Below are 21679 nucleotides of genomic sequence, written 5' to 3' on the forward strand. Positions count from 1 at the left end.
AATTTTTTAAAAATAAATATGTATCAGTAGATATATTTGGTGTAGAAGCTTCTTTTCAAGTGGAATCTTACAGGAAGCATAAATAAATGGTTCTTACAGCTGAGCTCTCAGGGTAGGGCCAAGGGGATGGTGGAGGCAGGACTTCTGTGTCTTCCTACTGATCCCTCTTTGCTTCCATGGCTACTGGGAAGCCAAAACCAAGAGCTGTCCCAAAAGCTGCCTCTGACTGTCGCTGGCATTTTTCATTTACCTAAAGCAGAGCCTGGCGCCTCCAGGGCCAGCCCCATCAGCGCTCCAGTCTGCAGGTGACTCAGAGTGTGCATCCACTCAGTGATGCCGTAAGGAGGTGGGGATTTACTCCACTGTTCTCAAGGTATGGCCACCACGGTGGTTTCAACGTATTATATAATACTCAGTGACAAGGTTCTCAGACATGACAGCTGCATTTCAGCTGAGCCTGCCCCAGGAGTATCTCTGCTGGGGGGATATTTAAGCCAGACTCCCAGGTACAGGTCACAGATGTTGTCTCTCTCACCTGTGGCTGTCACTGCCCTCTGGACGGATCTCAGCTTCCCTGTGGAAAGGATCAAAACATGAAACCCAGAACAATTTGTGTGTTACTTTCAATATAGGCCAAATAAGGCCTGTTTCTGTTTAAGTGCTTGTTCCAGCTAATAAAGTACAGAACAGATTACCCCAAAATTTAGTGATGTAAAAACAACTTCTAATTATTCTCACAAATTCTTCGGGTCAGGACTTTGGGCAGGGCACGGTGGAGATGGCTTGTCTCTACTCCACAGTGCCCGCAGCCTCAGGTGGGAAGACTCCAAAGCTGGGGCAGACGGTCTGAAGGCTCACTTTCTCACGTGCTACAGCTGGTGCTGGCCGGGGCCTCGGCTGGGCTACTGGCCAGAACACCCACACGCGACCGCTCCAGTGGTCTGAGCCTCCTTTTAACATGGCGGCAGGGCTCCCAGGGCAAGTGGCCCGAGGGATAGGACTAGAAAGAACTGGTATCTTGGTCTGTGACCTCGCCTTGCAGGTCATGACATGTCACTTCCACTACATTCTAGGTGGCCACCAAGGCCTGCCCAGCTTCTAGGGGAAAGGAAACAGATTCTGCTTCTTGATGGGGAGTGGCAGGGTTCTTCAAGAGTATGTGAGACTAGTAATGTCACTGTGGCCATTTTCGGAAAATGCAGTTAGCCATACTGCATTAATGTGGTCTTGTGTGTTCTTTTTCTACCCTGTTACTGAGGACAGGGGACTCAGAATATATGGCTACAGGGAGCCTGTTTAAGCCTCTTCCCCCCAGCAGACCACTGAGTCCTCCGGGAAAGCTTTATAGTTAGGGCTTTGCTGATCTGCCCGAAGTCTTGTGGCTGGAAAAACATACCAGAGGCAGGAGGCTGTGTCAGGGGTTAAGAATCAGACTGAGGAGCCACCTGGGAAAGACTGCATCCCATCTCTGTGCATGTAGCTCTGTGGTCTAGGGCAGGCACCTCTCTGTGCCTCAGTTTCCTCACCTGTAGAACGAAGGGAGTCAGAACACTTACCCTCTAGGGTTATTGTAATAATTTGACAGCTCTATGCTCAGCTCATGCTAAGTGCCTAATGAATATTAGCCGTTCATGAAAATAATTATCATTATTAGTATCAGTTCAGCACCTAATTAAAAGCTTTTGTCCCAGCAAGGGCTGTGGATCCTGCCCCCCTCCTGCCAGTCCTGGAGAAGACTCCTTGGCAGTCACGCTGTTCTATTTTGTTATTCAGCTCATTGGGGAACCTCTGGGAAACACTAGCTCCTAACCCTGGTAAGACCCTGGCTGCAAGTAGGGGTCTTATCCATCTGATTTTATGTAGTTTGGGTGTTTTTCCAGTCAATCCCAGTCTACATTGCTCCAATATGTCCCTTCCATTCTTTGCAGAGAGTCAGATGAGTTGTATTCAGCCCACCTTGCACCTGAGAACTGTGGAAAGCTGCAGACAACAGCAGCCCACCTGTGGCCCACCTGTGGCCCACCTGACCCCATTCAGACGTCAGTCAAGGTTTGCTTGACTGCATCAGACGCACTCCCACCAGGACTCTGTGCTGGTATTTGCACTGGCAACATTTATGAGCGTAGAACCTCATCACTTAGTCTGGCTGTGGTCAGAATGTGAACTATTGCACTTTCATTCAGTTTATCAAAAGGAACCAAAAATCATTGTCTACTCTTGGGAGAGGAAGCCCCATCACGTCGCACTGCTCGAATTGCTTACTAAATGGAATCATTGCTTTATAGTTTTAAAAATAAAAAGAACAATTTCCTAACTTTTTGTGCCTTTATGGGAAGAGTGATGATGGCAAATCTGTTTGTTTTTCTCTCTCCCCTTCTCTCTTTCTCTGAGCTTATTGGACAGTGTAATTTTTTGGGTTGTTTTTTTTTTTGTTTTGTTTGAGACAGAGTCTTGCTCTGTCACCCTGGCTAGAGTACAGTAGCATCGTCATAGCTCACTGCAACCTGAAACTCCTGGGCTCAAGGGATCCTCCTGCCTTGGCCTTCCAAGTAGCTGGGACTACAGGTGTGCGCCACCACGCCTGGCTAATTTTTCTATTTTTAGCAGAGACGGGGTCTTGCTCTTGCTCAGGCCGGTCTTGAACTCCTGACCTGAAGCAAGAGAGTGACTTACTTTAAAGAAACCTTAAAGGGAGAAAGGGGGGTTAACAGACTCAGTCTGGTTCTTTGTAGCCCCCTCCTGCCACCACCTTCTCTCACTCCCCTATGAGATTCTTCTTGGTTGCTGACGTTGGAGGGGATGCCCATACCCAGGGCGGGCTAGGAGCGAGCTCAAGCCTCTGAGGCGTGACAGCCCACACTAGCTTCCTGAGGCCTCGCCCTGGAAAACACTCCCTCTTCACAGGGTTTTGGGGGTCACATAGACCCGGCGTTGCTTCTTTCTTCCACCACTTGCCATCTAGGTGACCTTCCTTGGACAAGTGACCTACCCTGGTCCCCACTTTGCTTAGATCTGTTAGTTTGGTCACAGTGCCACCTGGCCACAGTTGAGGATGGGGTGAGCCAGCATCACGCTGCCTGATGCCTAGCAGGTGTTCCGCGGACAGTTGTTACTGCCGCTCGTCTTGCCTCCTCCCCCCTCGGGGCTCCCAAATCGCTCCCTGGGCTGCCACACCTCCTGCCCTGCCTTAGCTGGTGCTTCCTTCACCCTGGGGGTGTCCATGGCACTGACCCCCTGACATCTTCCCCGCCCATTCCTCTCTGCCCCGTTCACTTTTGCTGACATGCATTGGTAGCCAGAGGTGAGGCTGGGGTACCCCTGGGAGACAGCCTCTGTGGCGATGGCTACCAGTGTCATAGCAACAAGAGGCTGCAGCGCTGAAGAGGGGCCCGCTGGAGCCAGGCTGCCTGGGTCCCAGCCCTGGCCGCGGAAGCACTAGCTGTGTGTTAGGCACAAATCCCTTAATGTCTCTGTGCCTCAGCTTCCTTTTGTGCAGTGAGGAGAATGATAGTACCTGCCTCAGTCGTAGGCTCGTGAGGATAAAACGGGCACGTACACGCAAGACACGTGGAGCTTGGTGCACAGCGGGCACTCAGTCAGTGTTAGTGATTACCTCGCTCTTCTGTCATCCTAGGAGCCAGGCTGATAACCACGGCAGATGTCCTTATCCTTGGGGTTCAGCCCTCACAGTCCCCGTGGTGTCTCCACGTTGCCTCAGCTGCCCTTGTCCTCTCTGATGCCTCGCTCCTCCAAATGGTCTCCCTGTGGAGGTGACCGCCCACGGCCCGTCCTTTCACTCCCCTGTACATCCAAAGAAGTCTGTCCTCCCATAGAGAAGGCAGGAGAAGAGGCAGAGGATGCTCTGTTTATAGTCATGAAATTCAGTCAGCCACTAAAGAGACCAGGAAGTCGTGTCAGACACTGAAAGAGAAACAAGCTAGAGAGAAACCATTGCTTGTTGCAAACAAGAATTTGTGATTTTCGCTCAGTTCAACATAAGCACCAAACCACCAAATTTGCTACACAATAAATGTCAGCGGTGCCTCTCACCCTTTGATGCAGTGACATTTTGACAAGTTGAGCTTTCTAGCTCAGTCTTCCTAAATGTGATCCTGATGACCTTTGCTGAAGTGCAGGGGTGACTCAGTGGCCTGATTGCTGTGCAGACTGTGCATCCGGGCTGCGTCTGTTGTGGGGAAATTGGTTAGAGACAGGACGTGGCCTAGCCTGAGTAACAAGCAGAGAATCTTCGGGCCCCGTCGTGAGCTGAGAATCTGGAACCTGAATCCTTGCATCCCACACACAGCCTGATATTCTGCCTGGAGGGTCTGAACGACAGACCTCCACAGGCAGGTGATGAGGGCATTCCATCAAGGGTAAAGATGTCCTGAGCGGGGGCAGCCTCCAAAAGTCACTCATCCCTTTCCATGTGCCAGGCTTTGTGCTGGGTCCCTCAGTGATGTTCAGCAACAGAACACAGTTCTCACCTCAAAGGACTGGAGACCAGTAAGGAAGGAAGATGCGTTTTTAAAATGTAAGAGAGTGTCATGGAGCAGTCACAGAGGATGGCGGATGACCCTAGGAACCTTTCATTCAGCCAGTGTTGAATTGAGCACCTATTGTGTGCAGGGCAGATAGAGAGTACAAGTGAAACTGATGGGTTCCCTGTACTCACGGAGCTTGCATTCTAGATGGGGAGGTTAGTAGGAAACAAGTTAACCAGCAAACACATAGATACAGTGCAAGTTGCAAAGCTTCCCAAAGAGATAATATTGGGGACCATCCTACGGGGCAACACATGAGGAGCTCCAGGAGCCCCATGTGCCCAGAGGAGCAGAAGAACCTGGGATCAGAACTTGCAGTTCCAGCCCAGCCTCATTAAAGGATTTTGACCTGACTCCCAAAGTATGGGAAACTGTTGAAGGGTTTTACATTTTAAGACTTAAAGGTGTTTTAAAGTTGATGGTAATTGCTATGTGGACAATAGATTGGAGGTGAGCTGGTAGAAGTTTGTGTTAAAGGTGGCATTTCAAACCAGTGGGGAAAGGATGGGCTATCCAATAAATAATGTTAGTATAATCAATTGACGAGTTGGATAAAGTGAGAACTCCACTGTGTGCCTTAGGTCATACCATCTACAAAAATAAATCCCAGATGCTTAAAGAGCTAAAAGTAACATATATTTTAGAAGGAAGCAAATATTTTTAATGTAGGAGACTATTTTTTTTTGTAATATTGGGGTAGAGAACAAGACATAAAACTTAGAAGCTATAAAAAATGATACATAGATTTTACTGTACAAAAAATTTAAACTTTTGTAAAACAAAAGACTAAAAATAAAGGCAATGAGAGATGGAGAGAATATATTTACAATATCAATAACAAACAGTTAATACTCATACTATAAAGATTTCTTTAAATCCATAATAAAAAAAAATAGAAAAACAGGCCAAGAGCACAAACAACCAGTAACCAATAAACATATTAAAAGATATACAACCACTAGTAGTTGGAGAAGTGAGAAATGAAAATGAAACAACATGATATCATTTCTATTCTTTTAATGCTGTTAATCTATGTTGGCGAGATTCCCTGTGTAGGGAGACTCCTATCTTTTAGATAGCATTTTAGCAAAAAACAACAAAATCTTAAATGTGCATGTGCTTTCATCCAGTAATTTTGCTTCTAGGAATCTATCACAAATATTCACACATAAAAAAGTGCATCCAATTCTTTGCAGGATCATTTGTATTGGTGAAAAACTGGGGATGTGCAAAGTGCTGTTTAGTATCGATTCTAACCAGAGGCAGTTTTGCCCCCCAGGAGGACCTTTGGCAATGCCTGGAGACATTTTTGGTTGTTGCAGCTGGGGAGTGGATAGAGACTGGCACCAAGTAGGTAAAGGCCAGGACAGACGACCGCCTACAGGACAGGCGCCCACAACAAAGAACTATCCAGCCCCAAATATCAGTAGTGCTGAGGTTGGGAAACTCTGGGTTAAATAAATCCACAGCCGGGGCAATGCTGCAGACAATGAAAAGAAAAAGGTAGATCTATCTTTGTGTGACATTAAGGATCTCTAAGATGTGTCATTTAAAAATTGCCTTTTTGAAATTTAATATGTGATCCTTTATAATGTAAGAAAACAAAGTAAATAAATTTTAAAAACCGCTAAATATTACTCTCCCTCCCCAGAGGTAACCACTGTTTCCAGCTTTTATGTGTCCTTCCAGAGTATTCCCAGCGTGGACAAACATGGAATCTGGTTTTCTATGTGCTGCCGGGGGGCTGTGCTGCACGGTTAGATTCAGAAGCCAGTGCGTTTCTGTCTGCTCAAGACCTGGAACTGGGGGTCCCTGACATGTTCCCTAGATTATTCTCCCTCTTTTGTATTTCTGTGGCATTTTCATTTATGGGTACAAAACAAAGCTCTGTGCTGGGCTTAGGGGAGGGTGGCCAGGACCCTGGGGCAAGAGTCTGTCTGGTGTTGGTGAGTGAGACAGGGCCTAGAGGAAGTGAGCAGGTGGGTGCTCTCAGCCCTGCGGGTGTTAACGAGATCGCGCAAGGGCTTGGGTGCCACTGGTGCAGTGGAGGCTTTAACAGGGAGGCAGCGGTAAATTCCTTACACCCGGGGCAAAATTCAGCCAAAGTTGGGAACGTCAAATTCTTCCTCCTGCCTGCCCACTGCCGGGTAAAGTCACTGGAGGCCTGCTGCATTGACAAATGCAGCTTTCAGTCACCAAATCATCATCCACATCTCTGACTTCTTGAGCAAACCTGCCTTTCATCTCCTGGGCTTTTTCAGAAAAGCCTTGTAGAGTTGGATCTGGGACCTTTTGATGTTGGCTTTCATCAGTTATGTCCTCTCCTGCTGCCTGTCTCTGTCACTCCAAGATCAGGATGGGGAGGGCAGGGCTGGGTGACCTGCCGGCATCCAGCCCGGGGCTCCCCAAACGAAAGGTGCCTGGTGCCATCTTCAGCCAGACACAAACAGGCACGCTCAGTGGACTGACTTGGCAGGGGCGTGAGGGCTCGGGCCCGCGGAGGGAATGTTCCCAAGCATGGGCTGCGGGCAGCAGGAGACAGGGTCTCCAAGACCACAAGACGCTTGCTCTGCCCAGCTTGGAAGTAGGTATCTCCTGAAAAGTGCCTGTTGAGTCTTTTCCAGAAATTTTTCTGGAATTTATTTAGAAATCAAAATTCCATTTCTTCCTGGAGGGACGCTCAGCCAGGCTTAAAACCTGGACAAGCTGTTGTCACCTGGCTATGGGTGTCTACTCTAGTTAGGACCAGACTGGTCTAGTTCCAGAGTCCTCAGGGGACAATCATTTTTCTCAGGTAATGACAGCTTGCTTCATCTCCTATGAGATTGAAACCCTCTGCTACTTTCACAAAAATCATCTCTTCTTCTTTTTTTTTTTTTTTCAGACAGAGTCTCACTCTGTAGCCCTGACTAGAGTGAGTGCCGTGGCGTCAGCGTAGCTCACAGCAACCTCAAACTCCTGGGCTCAAGCCATCCTCCTGCCTCAGCCTCCCGAGTAGCTGGGACTACAGGCATGCGCCACCGTGCCCGGCTAATTTTTTCTATATATTTTTAGTTGTCCGATTAATTTCTTTCTATTTTTAGTAGAGACGGGGTCTCGCCCTTGCTCAGGCTGGTTTCGAACTCCTGAGCTCAAACAGTCCGCCTGCCTCGGCCTCCCAGAGTGCTAGGATTACAGGCGTGAGCCACCGCGCCCGGCCCATCTCTTCTTTCTAGTAAGAATTCTGATAGAATAGAGTCAGAAAGGACACAGGTTTGGGGAGGAGGGATGTTTCTACTCTGGAATTCTAATTCCTGTGCCACTACACAGTGTCACGGCTGACATGTGGGACCCTTGCTTCGAGAGGAGGGCTCTTGCAATGTTGCTTTTAAACCTCTGGATGTTTATGTTAGATGCTTTATTTTCAACTCTCATGACAGTTCAGTATAAAAGCACAGACCTTTATAAGAGGAGCTAGAAGGCACCTTAAGAGACAAGTTAGCCCTTTGGGCAGCATCACGCTGAAGTTACTCTGAGCAAAAGCACACCTGTCTTCCAGAGAGCCTCCCAGCCTCACCTGTGCTGAAGGCCGAACTCCTCCCTTGGTCCGTTCTGAACTCAGGCATTTGTCATTTGCTTTTCTAACTGGGAAGGAGAGATCCTGAGAGGCATGAGGGGCCAGCAGATAAACACCGTTGTCTTGTTCTTTCTTCCTGCTTCACCTTTCTTCTTGCCCCCTGAGAAGTGATTTAAACGATTCAGGGGTCCCCAACATTTGTAGAAGTTACCTACTGGCCTTAGAAGAATTCCTGAAAAGTCCGGTGTCAGTCATATCTATTTAAAATTGTTTTTTTCTTTATAGAGAGATGTGATTTTGCTCTGTTACCCAGGCTGGAATGCCATGGTGTGATCATAGCTCACTGTAACCTTGACCTCCTGGGCTCAAGCGATCCTCCCACCTTGGCCTCCCCAACTGCTGGGACTACAGTGAGCTGGCTAAGACGTTGGCTGTGTACGGTTGGAATGAATGAATCCTTGGGCAAAAAGGAAGTTTTTGGAGCGTGTATAAGCACACGCCCTATCCTGTCTAAACTAGAGTTTTCCAAAATTGGGCTTTCCTAAAGAAGGACACATGGTAGGCCGGCCGTAGGCCATGTGAACAGAATTCAGGAAGTCTTACTTCAAGTTTCCCAGAGAGGTTTGAGATGTTTGTGACAGGGCAACAATGTCCTCCTACTGCACAGTACTCAGCCGTGGAAGCTCAGAGGGGGAAGGCCTGCCCAGGCCCCTTTTGTTCATTGGGAAACTTCCATATCCTTGTGTCACCATGAGAGAGGGCTAACTCTGTCATCAATGAAGAGTTGTAAAAATTATTTTAATCTCTGCATTAAATTAGATGCAAAATTGCTTCTTTACCTAGGAATCATACTGCATAATTCCAAATTATCTGCATTTAAGCCTTCAATAAAAATAGCCCAGTACATCAGGGGGTCAGTGTAGCACTGGGGAGACCCACAGACTTCCTCAAATAGATGAGGTCCAGAAATGGGACTGACGAGGCAGCCAAGCCCTGGAGACCATGCACAGTCCTGCATGTAAAGCAGAGGCATCTAAGAGCTTGAAACAACCTCTAGGTGTGAATCATTATATTGCCATGGCTGGCTGGCTTCAGAGGAACCGAAAAAATGCAAATACTCATGTTACTCATTAGCGAAGGGAAATCGCAAATTTTAAGGGTCCCTCCAAGTCAGAGCCACACACACACGTGTGTTTGGATCTGTTAAGCAGAACACTCTTTGTGCCCACTTCAAGCTTTAAGCCAAGAGTTCTTTTTTAGCTGTTGTACCTATTACTGAGACCTTGAGAGAGAGCTAGAAACAAGGTGCTTTAGAAAATAAGAGCATTTTCAGCACTGACCACTTTAACTGGAGTTAGATCTGTTTCGTGATTTAATTCTCATTGTAGGCTGACATTTTCTACAGCAGGGTTTTTCAACAACAGTACAATAGTTTAGGGGTCACATCTGGGGCTGGATAATTATTATGGGAGCTGTCCTATAAATTTTGGGGTGTTTAAGAGCACCCCTGGCCTCTACCCACTGAAGGCCAGTAGAACCCCTCAGTTGTAATAATCAAAAACGTATCCAGACATTGCCAAATGTCCCACAGGACACAAATCTGTCTTTCTCTCTCTCCCCACCCCCACACATTTAAGAATCACTATTCCATAGGAAAGAGGCTGTATAAAATAATCTTTTTCCTAAATTAGTTGTGCATTTAAAATAGATCCTGAGATTTTAGATGCATTTAACCCTGTGTGTTATTGATTTGTTCCCTGCATGGAGTGGACAAGGTTTCATTCTCTTTGAATGACCTTCAGAAAAACTCAGAATCTTCTCTTCCCTCATCCAGTCTACTCACCTGTAGTATTCATGTGTTGCTAATAATATTTACCTGACCTATCAGTTCAATGGTAGGTCATTAATTCTGCACATTCATTCATTCATGCAACAGCATCACTGAGTGAGCCGTCAGCACCTCTCCTGGTGGTGAGCAGGCACCACCTCTGAAACAGGGCATCACACGTTTGATGACACATCCACCCCTCTCATCTTTTTAGGATGACGTTTTATATTTTTGGGAGGCAGAACTGCACCTGACAAGGTGGAACAGAGTCCCTAGAGTCAGGCAGACCTTGATTCAAATCCCACCTCTGCTGCTTACAAGCTGGGTAGCCTTAGACTAATTGTGAACCCATGTGCCTCAGTTTCCCCATATGAACATGAGGATTTGGTCTACCTGGCAGCATTCTGCAAGGCCTTAGTGAGATCATCTATGCCAGACATCAGCAAATGGTAACTTACTGCCTGCCAACTGATAGGCTGTAATGTATGAATTGTCATCTTTGTAGGTCAAAAACAGTTGAATATTGGCAATTTCATACAGTCCAACCTAATATGTAAACCCGAGGTCCACCGTCACTCTGTACTCTGTTCTTTGCTCTGTGGTGGTCCAGCAAATAAATGGAATGGTTCTACTTTGTTATTTCCCTGTGAGGCATCCTGCCGGCACAATACAGTGAACTTCAGAGGGGACAAAGTCAGTCTCTGCCATTGTCAGCATTCACAGCTAGCATGTATTTTAAAAAGCTTGTACTATGTGAAATTGCATTCTCCCAACCTTACAGCCAATTTGTGCGGAAATAACCTGTAGCATTTCCTCAATTCGGGCCTGCCAGGGGATGTCTGGTTGGTTTTCTGTTTGTTCGTGCCCTGGGTTCCCATCTTGGGCAGGCACTTCTCTGATGTCTCTGTACTCACGTCTCAGGTCACTCTGCTGATCGCCTTCATCTGCGTGCGGAGCTCTCTGTGGACCGACTACAGCGCCTACAGCTACTTTGAAGTGGTCACCATCTGCGACTTGATAATGATCCTCGCCTTTTACCTGGTCCACCTCTTCCGCGTCTACCGCATGCTCACCTGTATCAGCTGGCCCCTGTCGGTAAGCAGCCTGGCCCTGTTCTCAGCATGCCGAACTCAGGATGTTAGCTGCTTTGACACCCAGTGGAGTCCTTCCCGTCTGCCCATTCTGCCTCTTTAACCATCCTTTGCTTCCGCCCTGAATTTCCCATGGTTTGGTGGACATCTCTGCATCCGCCCTGAATTTCCCATGGTTTTGTGGACATCTCTGCATTCTAAAACTCAATTTCCAGCTACAAGAAGACCGTGGCTCGCTTTGATGTTTATTGTCTCAAGTGAGAGAGAATGGGCTGTGGTGTGTGAGTTGGGAGGAGGAACACGGAAGGAAGGAGCCGATGGAGAGAGTGGGTGTATATATATAGTTGTGAGGGTTGCATGATACGATTTGTTAGCTAAAAGGGACGGGCAGGGATAGGGAGACCATCAGAGGTTGCCAGATTTTTTTCTTCCCACTATATTATTGTTTTTTAAGCCTTGTTGCTATGCAGTTACCATACCATTCACCCATTTAAAGTGTACAGTTCAATGGAGTTTAGTATATTTTCAAAATTGGGCAACTATCACCACAGTCAATTTTAGAACATTTTCAGGCTGGGCACAGTGGCTCATGCCTGTAATCCTAGCACTCTGGGAGCTGAGGTGGAAGGATCACTTGAGCTCAGGAGTTAGAGACCAGCCTGAGCAAGAGCAAGACCCCGTCTCCACTAAAAACAAAAAATTACACGTTTTCATTTTTCTTTGGTGTATATCTAAGAGTAGAATTGCTGGATCATATGGTAACTTTGTGTTTAATTATTTGAGGAGCTGCCAGACTGTATGCCAAAGTGGCTGCACTGTTTTACGTTTCTACCAATAGTGTACGAGGGTTCGAATTTCACCATATCCTCGCCAACACTTATTATCTGACTTTCTGATCCTAGCCGTTCTAGTGAGTGTGAAGCGGTTTTGATCTGATGACTAATGAGGTCAATTATCTTTTCATGTGCTTTTTGGCCATTTGTGTATTTTCTTTAAAGAAATATCTATTCAGATCCTTTGCCCATTTTTAATTAGGTTATTTGTCTTTTATTATTGAGTTGTAAGAGTTCTTTATATATTCTAGATAAAAGTCCCTTATCAGATGATTTGCATATATTTCCTCCCATTCTGTTCATTGTTTTTCACTTTTCTGATGGTGCCTTTTAAAGCACAAGTTTTTAATTTTGATGAATCTAACTTATCGATTGTTTTCTTTTTTAGCTCATGCTTTTGGTGTCATATCTAAGCAGTTATTGCCAAATCCAAGGTTGCAAAGATTTACCTCTGTGTTTTCATCTAAGAGTTTTATAGTTTTAGTTCTTACATTTAGGTTTTAATCCCTTTTGAGTTAATTTTTTGAATTTATTTTTAATTGACAAATCATAAATTGTATGTATTCATAGGGTACATAATGATTTTTTTTTTTTTTTTTTGAGACAGTCTCACTCTTTTGCCCCAGCTAGAGTGCCATGGTATCAGTCTAGCTCACAGCAACCTCAGACTTCTGGGCTCAAGCGATCCTCCCGCCTCAGCCTCCCGAGTAGCTGGGACTACAGGCGTGCACCACCACATCCAGCTAATTTTTTCTATTATAGTTGCCTGGCAAATTTCTTTCTATTTTTTTAGTAGGGACGGGGTCTCGCTCTTGCTGGGGTGGTCTTGAACTCCTGACTCAAGCAATCCTCCTGCCTCAGCCTCCCAAAGTACTAGGATTACAGATTTGAGCCACCACGCCCGGCCCATGGTGATGTTTTAATACATACACTGTGTAATGATCAGATCAGGGTAATTAGCATATCTGTCATCTCAAACATTTATCATTTTTTGTGTTGAGAACATTCAATATCCTCCTTCTAACTATTTGAAACTATATAATGCATTATGGTTAACTATAGTCATCCTATAGTGCTAAAGAACACTAGAACTTATTTCTCCTATCTAGCTGTAATTTTGTGTGCTTTAACAAATCTCTCCTTATGCTTCCCTTCCCCCTACCATTCCCAGCCTCTAGTAATTTCTGTTCTACTTTTTATTTCTATAAGATCAACTTTTTTTAACTTCCACACGAGTGAGAACATGCAGTGTTTTAGTTTCTGTTCCTGGCTTATTTCACTTAACATAATATTGAGTTAATTTCTGCATATGGTGTGGGGTACGGGTTCAGCTTCATTCTTTGCTTGGGGTTATCCAGTTTTCCCAGCACCATATGTTGAAAAGACTATTCTTTCCCCCTCGAATGGCGTTGGCACCCTTGTCAAAATCAGTTGACCATTAAATACATGGATTTATTTCTGGACTTTCAATTCTATTCCATTGATCTATTTGTCTATCTTTATGCCAGTACCACACTATTTTAATTACTGTAGCTTTATAGTTGTGAAATAAGGAAATGGGAGTCCTCCCAATTTGTTCTTTTTTAGGATTGTTTTGGATCGTTACAATTCCACATAACTTCTAGAATCAGCTTTTCAATTTCTACAAAGAAATTAGTTGAGATTCTATTAGGAATTGTCTTGAATTTGTAGATCAATTTGGGGAATATTGCTGTCCTAACAATATTAAGTCTTATGATCCGTGAACATGGAAGAGTTTTCCATTTATTTAGATCTTCTTTCATTTCTTTCAATGTTTTATAGTTTTCAGAGTATAAGGTTTGTACTTTTTTTGTTAAAATTGTTCCTAAGTATTTTATTCTTTTTGATGCTATTTCAATCAGATTTTTTCTTAATTTCCTTTTCATATTTTTCATTGCAAGTGTATAGGAATACAGTTACTTTTGTATTGATCCTATCTTCAACCTTGTTGAACTCCTTTATTAGTTCTATTAATAATAGATTTTTAGTGGATTTCTTAGGATATTCTATATATATAAGAGCATGTCATCTGCAAACGGAGATGGTTTTGCTTCTTCCATTCTAGTCTCCGTGCCTTTTATTTCATTCTCTTGCCTTATTGCAAGAAATTAGTTGAGTAATTTAGTTGAATGTCGACTAGAACTGGCAAAAGCAGGCATCATTACCTTTTTCCTGATTTTAGGAGGAAAGCATTTCATCTTTCATCATTAAATATGATATCGGGTATCAATTTTTTGGTAAGTGCCCTTTATCAGATTGGAGAAGTTCCCTTCTAGTCCTACTTTGTTAAGTGTTTTGTCATGAAGGGTGTTAGATTTTGTCAAATGTTTTTTGTTTTTTTTTTGTTTTGTTTTTGTTTTTTGAGACAGAGTCTCACTGTGTTGCCCAGGCTAGAGTGCCATGGCATCAGCCTAACTCACAGCAACCTCAAACTCCTGGGCTCAAGCAATCCTTCTGCCTCAGCCTCCCAAGTAGCTGAAGAGAAAGGCACGTATCTCTTTAAGGGGCTTTGCTTCTCAGAGTAGAGCTTCCGTTAAACTCTCCAGCCTGGGAATTGCAAGAAGCTCATTTGCTTTTTAGTAGCTTTAGCCAGAGGTCAGTGTATTGTCTATAGGTTGATCTCAGGAGTGGAGCGGTCCTGAGTGGCTGTCTCTCCCAAGGGAGAGCTTCCTTTCTCTGCGTCCCCTTCCCTTCCCGCCTGCCCAGCATCGAGCATGCTTCCTCTCTTGCTTGGCCTCTTCCCGGCCAGCCTTCCACATCGGCTGCCTGCTGGCTGCACCACTCCTCCCAGCCGGGTGTTGCTCTCCCCTTCTTTTCATCTCTTCTGATGTCCAGCTGCTCTGTTAGAACTAGGAGTGGACCTCCCTACCCACCCTCTTGTTTCTGCCCCCAGGAACTTCTGCACTATGGAATCGGTACCCTGCTCCTCCTCATCGCCTCCATTGTGGCAGCCTCCAAGAGTTACAGCCAGAGCGGACTGGTAGCCGGAGCGGTGAGGATGTTCTTTAGGAATGAATTCATATTTCAGATGCTCATTTTTTCATGGTGGGGGCAGAAAAGGAGTTGGTTTCTAGGGCCTTTGTTTCACAGATTTGATAGCTACCTTGATACAGCTGGCAGCTACCTCCAAAGAGCCTTAAACGTGGGCTAACAGCTGAGAGTCTCAGAAGGTGGTGTGTCAGGGCTGCTGGCAAATGCAAGTGGCCCCCAGGAGCCCAGGCCTCTCTCTCCTACAGCCACTACTTAAATCTGGGGCAAATGGGTTTTAATTTGCATGCCCAGTCTGATCATTTGCTTGTGGCTGCCACAGTAATGTGCAGAGAAAGATTTTAGGGCCTTTTATGGGCCCAGGCGGCAGGATACTATGATCAGTGACATCTGCCGTGAGTCTTAACTTTGCCATTCCTGATTCTCAACAGTATTCGGGGCAAGAAATAACACCCCTATGCAATTAATAGATTCCTGTCATCTGATTTCTGATTTAGCTGTTTACAGTACCGATTTGCTTCACTGATGAGAAGGCAAGATTTTTAAAATGAGTTTTAAGAGAAACTCTCTCAAGCCAGGTGTGGTGGCGTGCACTTGTAGTCTAAGCTACTCGGGAGGCTGAGGCACAAGGATCACTTGAGCCTAGGAGTTCAAGTCCAGCCTGGGCAACATAGTGAGACCCTCATCTCTTTAAAAAAGAGGAAGAAGAAAAGAAGAAATAGCTCTCTGTGTATAACATTCACTGACTTTACACACATTACCAAAATCCCAGGCTTTGGCCTGGGAGTGGGTTGGCTTCTGGAATTCCAGAGAGATGGAGTCTCTCTTCCAAAGGTCAGCATGGGGGCAGAACGTCACTGCAGAGGGTGGCCCTAAAAACTGATGGCCCGTCTGTGCCTCCCTCTGCGCCCACTCCTACAACCCTGCCTCTGCGCAGTCTCTGAGGAGGGGGCGGTTGCCACTTGCAGCTCACCACGTGCCCGGCTGCAGTGTGGGCTGGTGGCGGAGGCACGGAGGAAATCCACGCCCTCTGTGTTTCAGGGCCCACACAGGGAGATCCCAGCTGGGTTTGATAATTCAGGCTGCATGTAACCGTGTTAGCCCTGGAGTCCCAGTAGCTAACATTTATCATACACTGTCTTTGTGCCCAGGACCAAACCTGGGCCATGGGGAAGCCAGAAGAAATTTTTAAAATATGGTCCTTGCTTATGAGAAAGTGGTAATTTAGCTTAGGAGATGATGACAAGGCACATGAAACAATTAGCAAACAAGGCATTGTCATCTAGAATAGTATTATGTAGCGATATAATAAACTGTTCAATTATGCAGTGCAGACAGTTGGAGACTGGGATGGTATATAATGTGCTAATTGTGCAGAACAGACAATGAGAGGCCAGGACAGGCACTAATAGGCTAATTATGTGCTACAAACAATTGGTACAAACAGAGCCAAGGAAAAGGCACTCGAGGAAGTAGTGAGCGTGGGCTGGTGGTGGCAGCTATTTATGTAAACGAGCAGCTGGGCTTGAGAAGAAAACCAAACCTTGTTGAAAATCCTACCCTTCACCTGGCTGCTCCTGGGCCATTCCTGTCGGACGGCAGCTGGTGATTTCAGCTGTGCACTCATGGTGGCACAGTGAGCCCCAGGCCTTTGTGTGGTCTGAGAAACCTGCGCAGCCAGAATAGCACAGTGTGGACGCTGGAGCCAGACTCCCTGGGCTCACGTCCCATGTCTGGCCCTTGCTGGCTCTGTAACCTTACACAAAATAGTTGACCTCCTATACCTCCCTTTCTTTAGCTGTAAAATGGGGGGGATGAAGGCAGGTAAGACTAGCACCCACTTCGTAGAATTGTGTTAATGGGATCCACACAAAGGGCTTAGTACCCTGGCGGGTAGATAGGTGGTCAGTGAGTTTTAGCTGCTACAGCTGCCGGTGTGTTCACAAGGAAGGAAAATGGCTGCAGGCGTCAGAGTTCCAAAGACACCAGCGTTTGTACCAGCCTTCTCCCAGAACCGTCTGAGGAGCCTCCCCCAAGGCCCCTTCTTCCCCAGGAACCTGTTCCTCCCCATCTGCAAGTGAGGGGTTGGGCTGGGCTAGGTCAGAATAGATGGACCCTGAGAAAGGAAAAGTACATTGCCCTGACCTATTTCAGTCTAATATTATTTAATATGTGCAAACTAGATAGAAAGGCCTCAGCTTCTGGCTCTGACATGGCTATAAAGCCAGAACAGAACAGAAAGCCACGACAAACGAAATGCAAACAATGCCACCACACCAATAAAATCCATTTGAACATTTCCAATTTTTAAACCCAAGTGTTTGTGCCCCTGTAATATTGTGAAATAAAAAAAATTGTTTAAACCCAAATTAAAATGTATAATTTCACCTTACTTACTCATCCAGGATAATCAAAGTCCAGTGGCTTGGCCCCAGCTCGGTTATAAATATGAGCCCAAACGGGAACTGAAGTTGCCTAGAGTGAGAAGGGCAGGGGGTGGAGACCAGAGGCCTGGCTGCCAGACCTGACCTGGGCCCAGCCTGGGGGACCAGGGGCTGGTGACGGGGTCTCTCTGGGATTCATGTGTGCACCTGAGCAAGGACAAGGAGGTCGGGTCAGGTGACTCCCAAGCCCCCTTCCGGCCACAGATGGTACAGGGGACAAGCACAAAGATGAGAAACAGACAGGATTGCCAACTGATTGGCCCACGCCTGTGAACATCCTGTCCTCTCTCCACTGCAGATCTTCGGTTTCATGGCCACCTTCCTCTGCCTGGCAAGCATATGGCTGTCCTACAAGATCTCGTGTGTGACCCAGTCCACAGGTGAGTTCTGGGTATCTGTGCACAGAGGATCTCTGAAAGTCCCCCCCTCTTGCCAGCAGGAGGACGGCTTATTCTTGACGTCAGCAATAGGGAATGACCCTGCTTCCGAGAAGGCTGTATCCCAGGGGGACCTCCGAAGTAGTGTCAGAGCACAGGGGCCACGAGAACAGATATAACCCCATTATCTCTGCTCTCGTCCCCGTCTCCACACGCCCAGTGACACCCTAACATTTCAGCCTCTGAAGGCAAAGCATTTTCTTTATATAAGTTTCTTAATGGTGAAAATAAAATGTGGAGCTTTTAGAAAATATAGATAAGGGGAAAAAATTAAATAAAAACCATCTGTCATCACACTACTCAGAAATAGCACCTGGGTGTCTATGTTCCCAGTATTTCCTCTTTGAAAATATATATCCCTGTTGCTTTTACTAAAAGGATCAGACTTTATATGCTACTTTGTAACCTTTTTGTTTTCCTCCTACTTAGCCACCTATCAGACATTTTCCCAGCGTCATTAGGAATTCCTGTCTGTCCTTCTCAGTAGCTTTGTGGTGTCGCAAGGGCTCATTGCAGGGCATTAAGGTTTCGGGGGGTTGAAAAAATTCTTTGTGACTAAACAGTGCTGTAATGAACATCTTACCAATAAATCCCTGTATACATCCTTAACATTTTTTATCTTTAGAATAAATTCTTAGGACTAGAATTGCTGAAATCTTGAAGCCACAATTTTGATTAATCCACTTCTTTCTTTGAGCCAGCGCTTCCTTTCTTTATCTTTTTTCTTTCTTTTAAAAAAACACATTAGAAATGTCCAAGCATGCACATCATGTCTGAACGGCTGCAGAAAGGCAGTCACGGCGGAGCTTTAACGTCCTTCCAGCGCGTGAAAGCAGCCAGGCACCGAAGCCTCGGGAGTGTAGGATTCCATTCACAAGAAATGTCCAGAACAGGCAAATCTGCAGAGACCCCAGACAGTAGTGGCCTTGGGCTGGGGGCAGGGGGTCTCAGGAGGGACCGCTAATGAGGATGGGGTTTCTCTTTGAGGTGATGAAAATATTCTAAAATTGTGATGGTGGCTGTACAATCCCGTATACTGAAAACCACTGAAATGTACACTTTAGATGGGTGAATTGTATGGTATGTGAATTAGATCCCAGTAAAGCTGTTTAGGAAAAAAAGAAAAATGAATGATAAAAAAAGTGGAGAATGTAGGAAAAAAGTTAGTAATGTCTAAAGGTGATAAATCTATAAATGTTGATATAAATATATTACTTAAAATTATGGAGAAATTGCCAAAAGAAACAGCTAAGGAAGTTGCGGGGGTTACCTCTGAGGAGGAGGACAGAGGTAGGAGGAGTGTCCTCTCTGCACTATTGAAATTTTTTTCTTTTTTAGAAGTGTATTTAAAAAGAATAAAATAATCCCAGTGAAAGTTAGCGCTGAGTGGAGGACTCTGTCCTCTACCAGAGCGGACTTTGAGGTCAAGCCAGCAGCGTGTGGCTTCCTGGCGGGTTCCGTCCCTGGAAAGCTGTCCTGACTTTGCCATTTCCTTCCCAAGATGCAGCTGTCTGACCAGGCCACAGCCTTCAGGCCCTTAGGGAGCTCTGCAGACCCAGGACCAGTGACCCCAGACAAGGCTTCTGGACCTGCGTTCCTGTGCCAAAGGCCTGTACCACTGGTGGGCACAAGGAAGGGCCTGCACTTTCCTCCCGCCTTCGCAGGAGGTGGTTCCCTGAGTTCCTGAGCTGGCCAGAGCCTCTTCTTCCAGTCTTCCTTGGAGAACATTCCGCAAAAGGAAAGCAGCCTCAGGGGAAATCTGGTCCCTCACTTCCTGCTTTTAGAACCGCCTCAGGTACTGATGGCCCCACTTAACTGCATGGTGGGGGTTGTGAATACTCCCACATCAATCTGCTTCAACTTCACATTCCTCAGGGAAGTGATGCTGCCTTAAGTCCTCTTACAAAAACAAAGCCTCCTCCTAATTTATCTAGTTTGTCCATCTGGTCTCTGAGGTATCCTCTTTCTGAAAGTGAGTCGTGCCTGTTCCCAAATAGGAGATCTCCTGTCTCCTTTCCCTGTCTCTGCCTTTGTTACCATGGTGTGTGTATGTGCGTGTGTGTGTTTTTTAATAAAATATTGACTTGACCAATTGCACAAGGATTTCTTAATGAACTAGAAGTCTGTAAAATGGCCTGAAACAGTTTCCGTTTGAGTTGTGTCTGGCACATTGCTCTGTCTAGACTCCTTGCTAAACTGCTAGACTTCTGTTTTTCTCTCCATTTTGGGTGATGTTAATAGGCTGAATTTTAGGTTTTGGGTAAATATGTACAGGTTTTAGTTTATATTTAGGTCCTTCTGCAATATCGATGCACTCAATTTAGAAAGGGCTTTCGGCTAGGTTCGGTGGCTCACGCCTGTAATGCTAGCACTCTGGGAAGCCGAGGCAGGAGGATTGCTCAGGAGTTTGAGACCAGCCTGAGCAAGAGCGAGACCCTGTCTCTACTAAAAATAGAAAAACTGACCATGCATCATGGTGCATGTCTATAGTCCTGGCTACTCGGGAGGCTGAAGCAGGAAGGTCCCTTGGGCCCAGGAGTTTGAGGTTGCTGTGAGCTACCGTGACACCACTGTACTTCCTCCAGCCTGGGAGACAGACTCTGTCTCAGAAAAAAAAAAAAAGAAGAAAGGGCTTCGAAGGAAGCTAAGGGCTGTGTTTACACTATGACAGTTAACCTTCTTGTGTTGTGTTTGCCGCTTTCCTGGTCACGGGCTGCTCAGTTGGCTAAAAAGAGGAAGGAGGAGTGGAACAAACTTTGTGGAGCCATCCTGTGTGCGTGTAACATTCGTGACTACATCCATTAGTGATTGTAGGGTTTTGGCCAGGTCTTAGGATCACCTTTTTTAGAGATGAGGAAATTGGGCCTCCCTTCCCAAAGCACAGGGCAAGCCAGCAGGGCCTGGGCTTAGAATGCAGGTGTGCCTGACTCCCACCCCCATGCCTGTCTCTGCAGCGTGTGGCCTGGAATGGAGGCAGCCCCCCTGGGCTGTGAGATGGGCTCCTGGGCTGCTCTGATTGATGCCGAGCAGCTCAGGAGAGCGAGATCCGTCTGCAATTATCTGGGGAAGCAGCACCGTGACGTGTCTGCTGGCAGGAGGGCACCCGTGTCTCAGGCTGGAGCGGGAACACGGCTGGGCACCCTGTGTTGACCAGCTCCTCAGCACAGGATGGATGGTGGTGCTTCGCTGAGGAGGGCACTGTCCTGCTGAGGCAGCGGGGCCCAGAGGTCCCCGCTTGTGTGGTGACGATGCAGGCCTTACCAAGGAACCAGGAGCCGGCACGGCCATTCGGGTCTCCCCTCGGGAGGACAGAGGAGGGAAGGGGACAGTGCGATGGCTGAATAGTAGGAGCCAGAGTCTGCTCAGTGAGGAAGAAAAGCACAGGGCCAGGTGAGATCCCCGCAGACACGGAGCAGCGGCCTTGGCTGAAGAGGCAGCTGCTTGACCAGAGCGTTGAGGCGGGAGGTGGGGGCAGAGGTGACTGCTTGAAGCCACAGGGCCTTTTCAGAAACTGGCCACACACCCCAGCACCAGGGAGTAATTGTTTAAGCAAACAGAGCTAAGCGTGGTGGGAAGAAAATTAGGTTGGGGTCCGAAGTCCTGGGTTTGGGTCCCAGCTCTGCCATTTACTAGCCCCTGACATTGCACCGACATCCTCTCTGAGCCTTCGTTCCTCATTCGTATAATGGAGAGAATAAGCCCATCCAACCTGCCTGACCCTCCTGGAATTCAGTAACATAGCACCGTGCTTATATTATAGTTATCTTTCTGTCTTAATCCCCAAAGAGGTACCAGAATGACAGGAAACGAGCCGGTTAATGCTGCAGAAGTGATCGACTGAGGGGCGTGGGGAGTTGGGCTGCTGCAAAACATCTTTGCTTTTAGTCTCCTGGGCCTTAAATTCTTTTAAAGTCAGGCTTGGGGGCAGAGGGCAGTT

The 21679-nt window shown here is 46.5% G+C and overlaps 1 protein-coding gene across 2 annotated transcripts in view; it reads left to right on the top strand.

Moving 5' to 3' along the window:
• CMTM7 (CKLF-like MARVEL transmembrane domain containing 7) overlaps positions 1-19806 on the top strand; it is a 50112-nt gene extending 30306 nt beyond the window's left edge. The window contains exons 2-5 of one of the 2 annotated variants that reach the window (XM_012646889.1): positions 10850-11023; positions 14767-14865; positions 17604-17685; positions 19244-19806. In XM_012646889.1, the coding sequence (XP_012502343.1) occupies positions 10850-11023; positions 14767-14865; positions 17604-17685; positions 19244-19257 (369 nt within the window). In that variant the 3' untranslated portion in view covers positions 19258-19806. The remainder of the gene's footprint in view (positions 1-10849; positions 11024-14766; positions 14866-17603; positions 17686-19243) is intronic. The other variant, XM_012646890.1, reaches the window with a different exon arrangement.
• Positions 19807-21679: the final 1873 nt, after the last annotated feature.

The sequence above is a fragment of the Propithecus coquereli genome, unplaced genomic scaffold (assembly GCF_000956105.1).
Source record: "Propithecus coquereli isolate 6110/MARCELLA unplaced genomic scaffold, Pcoq_1.0 Scaffold251, whole genome shotgun sequence".
Taxonomy (NCBI): Eukaryota; Metazoa; Chordata; class Mammalia; order Primates; family Indriidae; genus Propithecus; species Propithecus coquereli.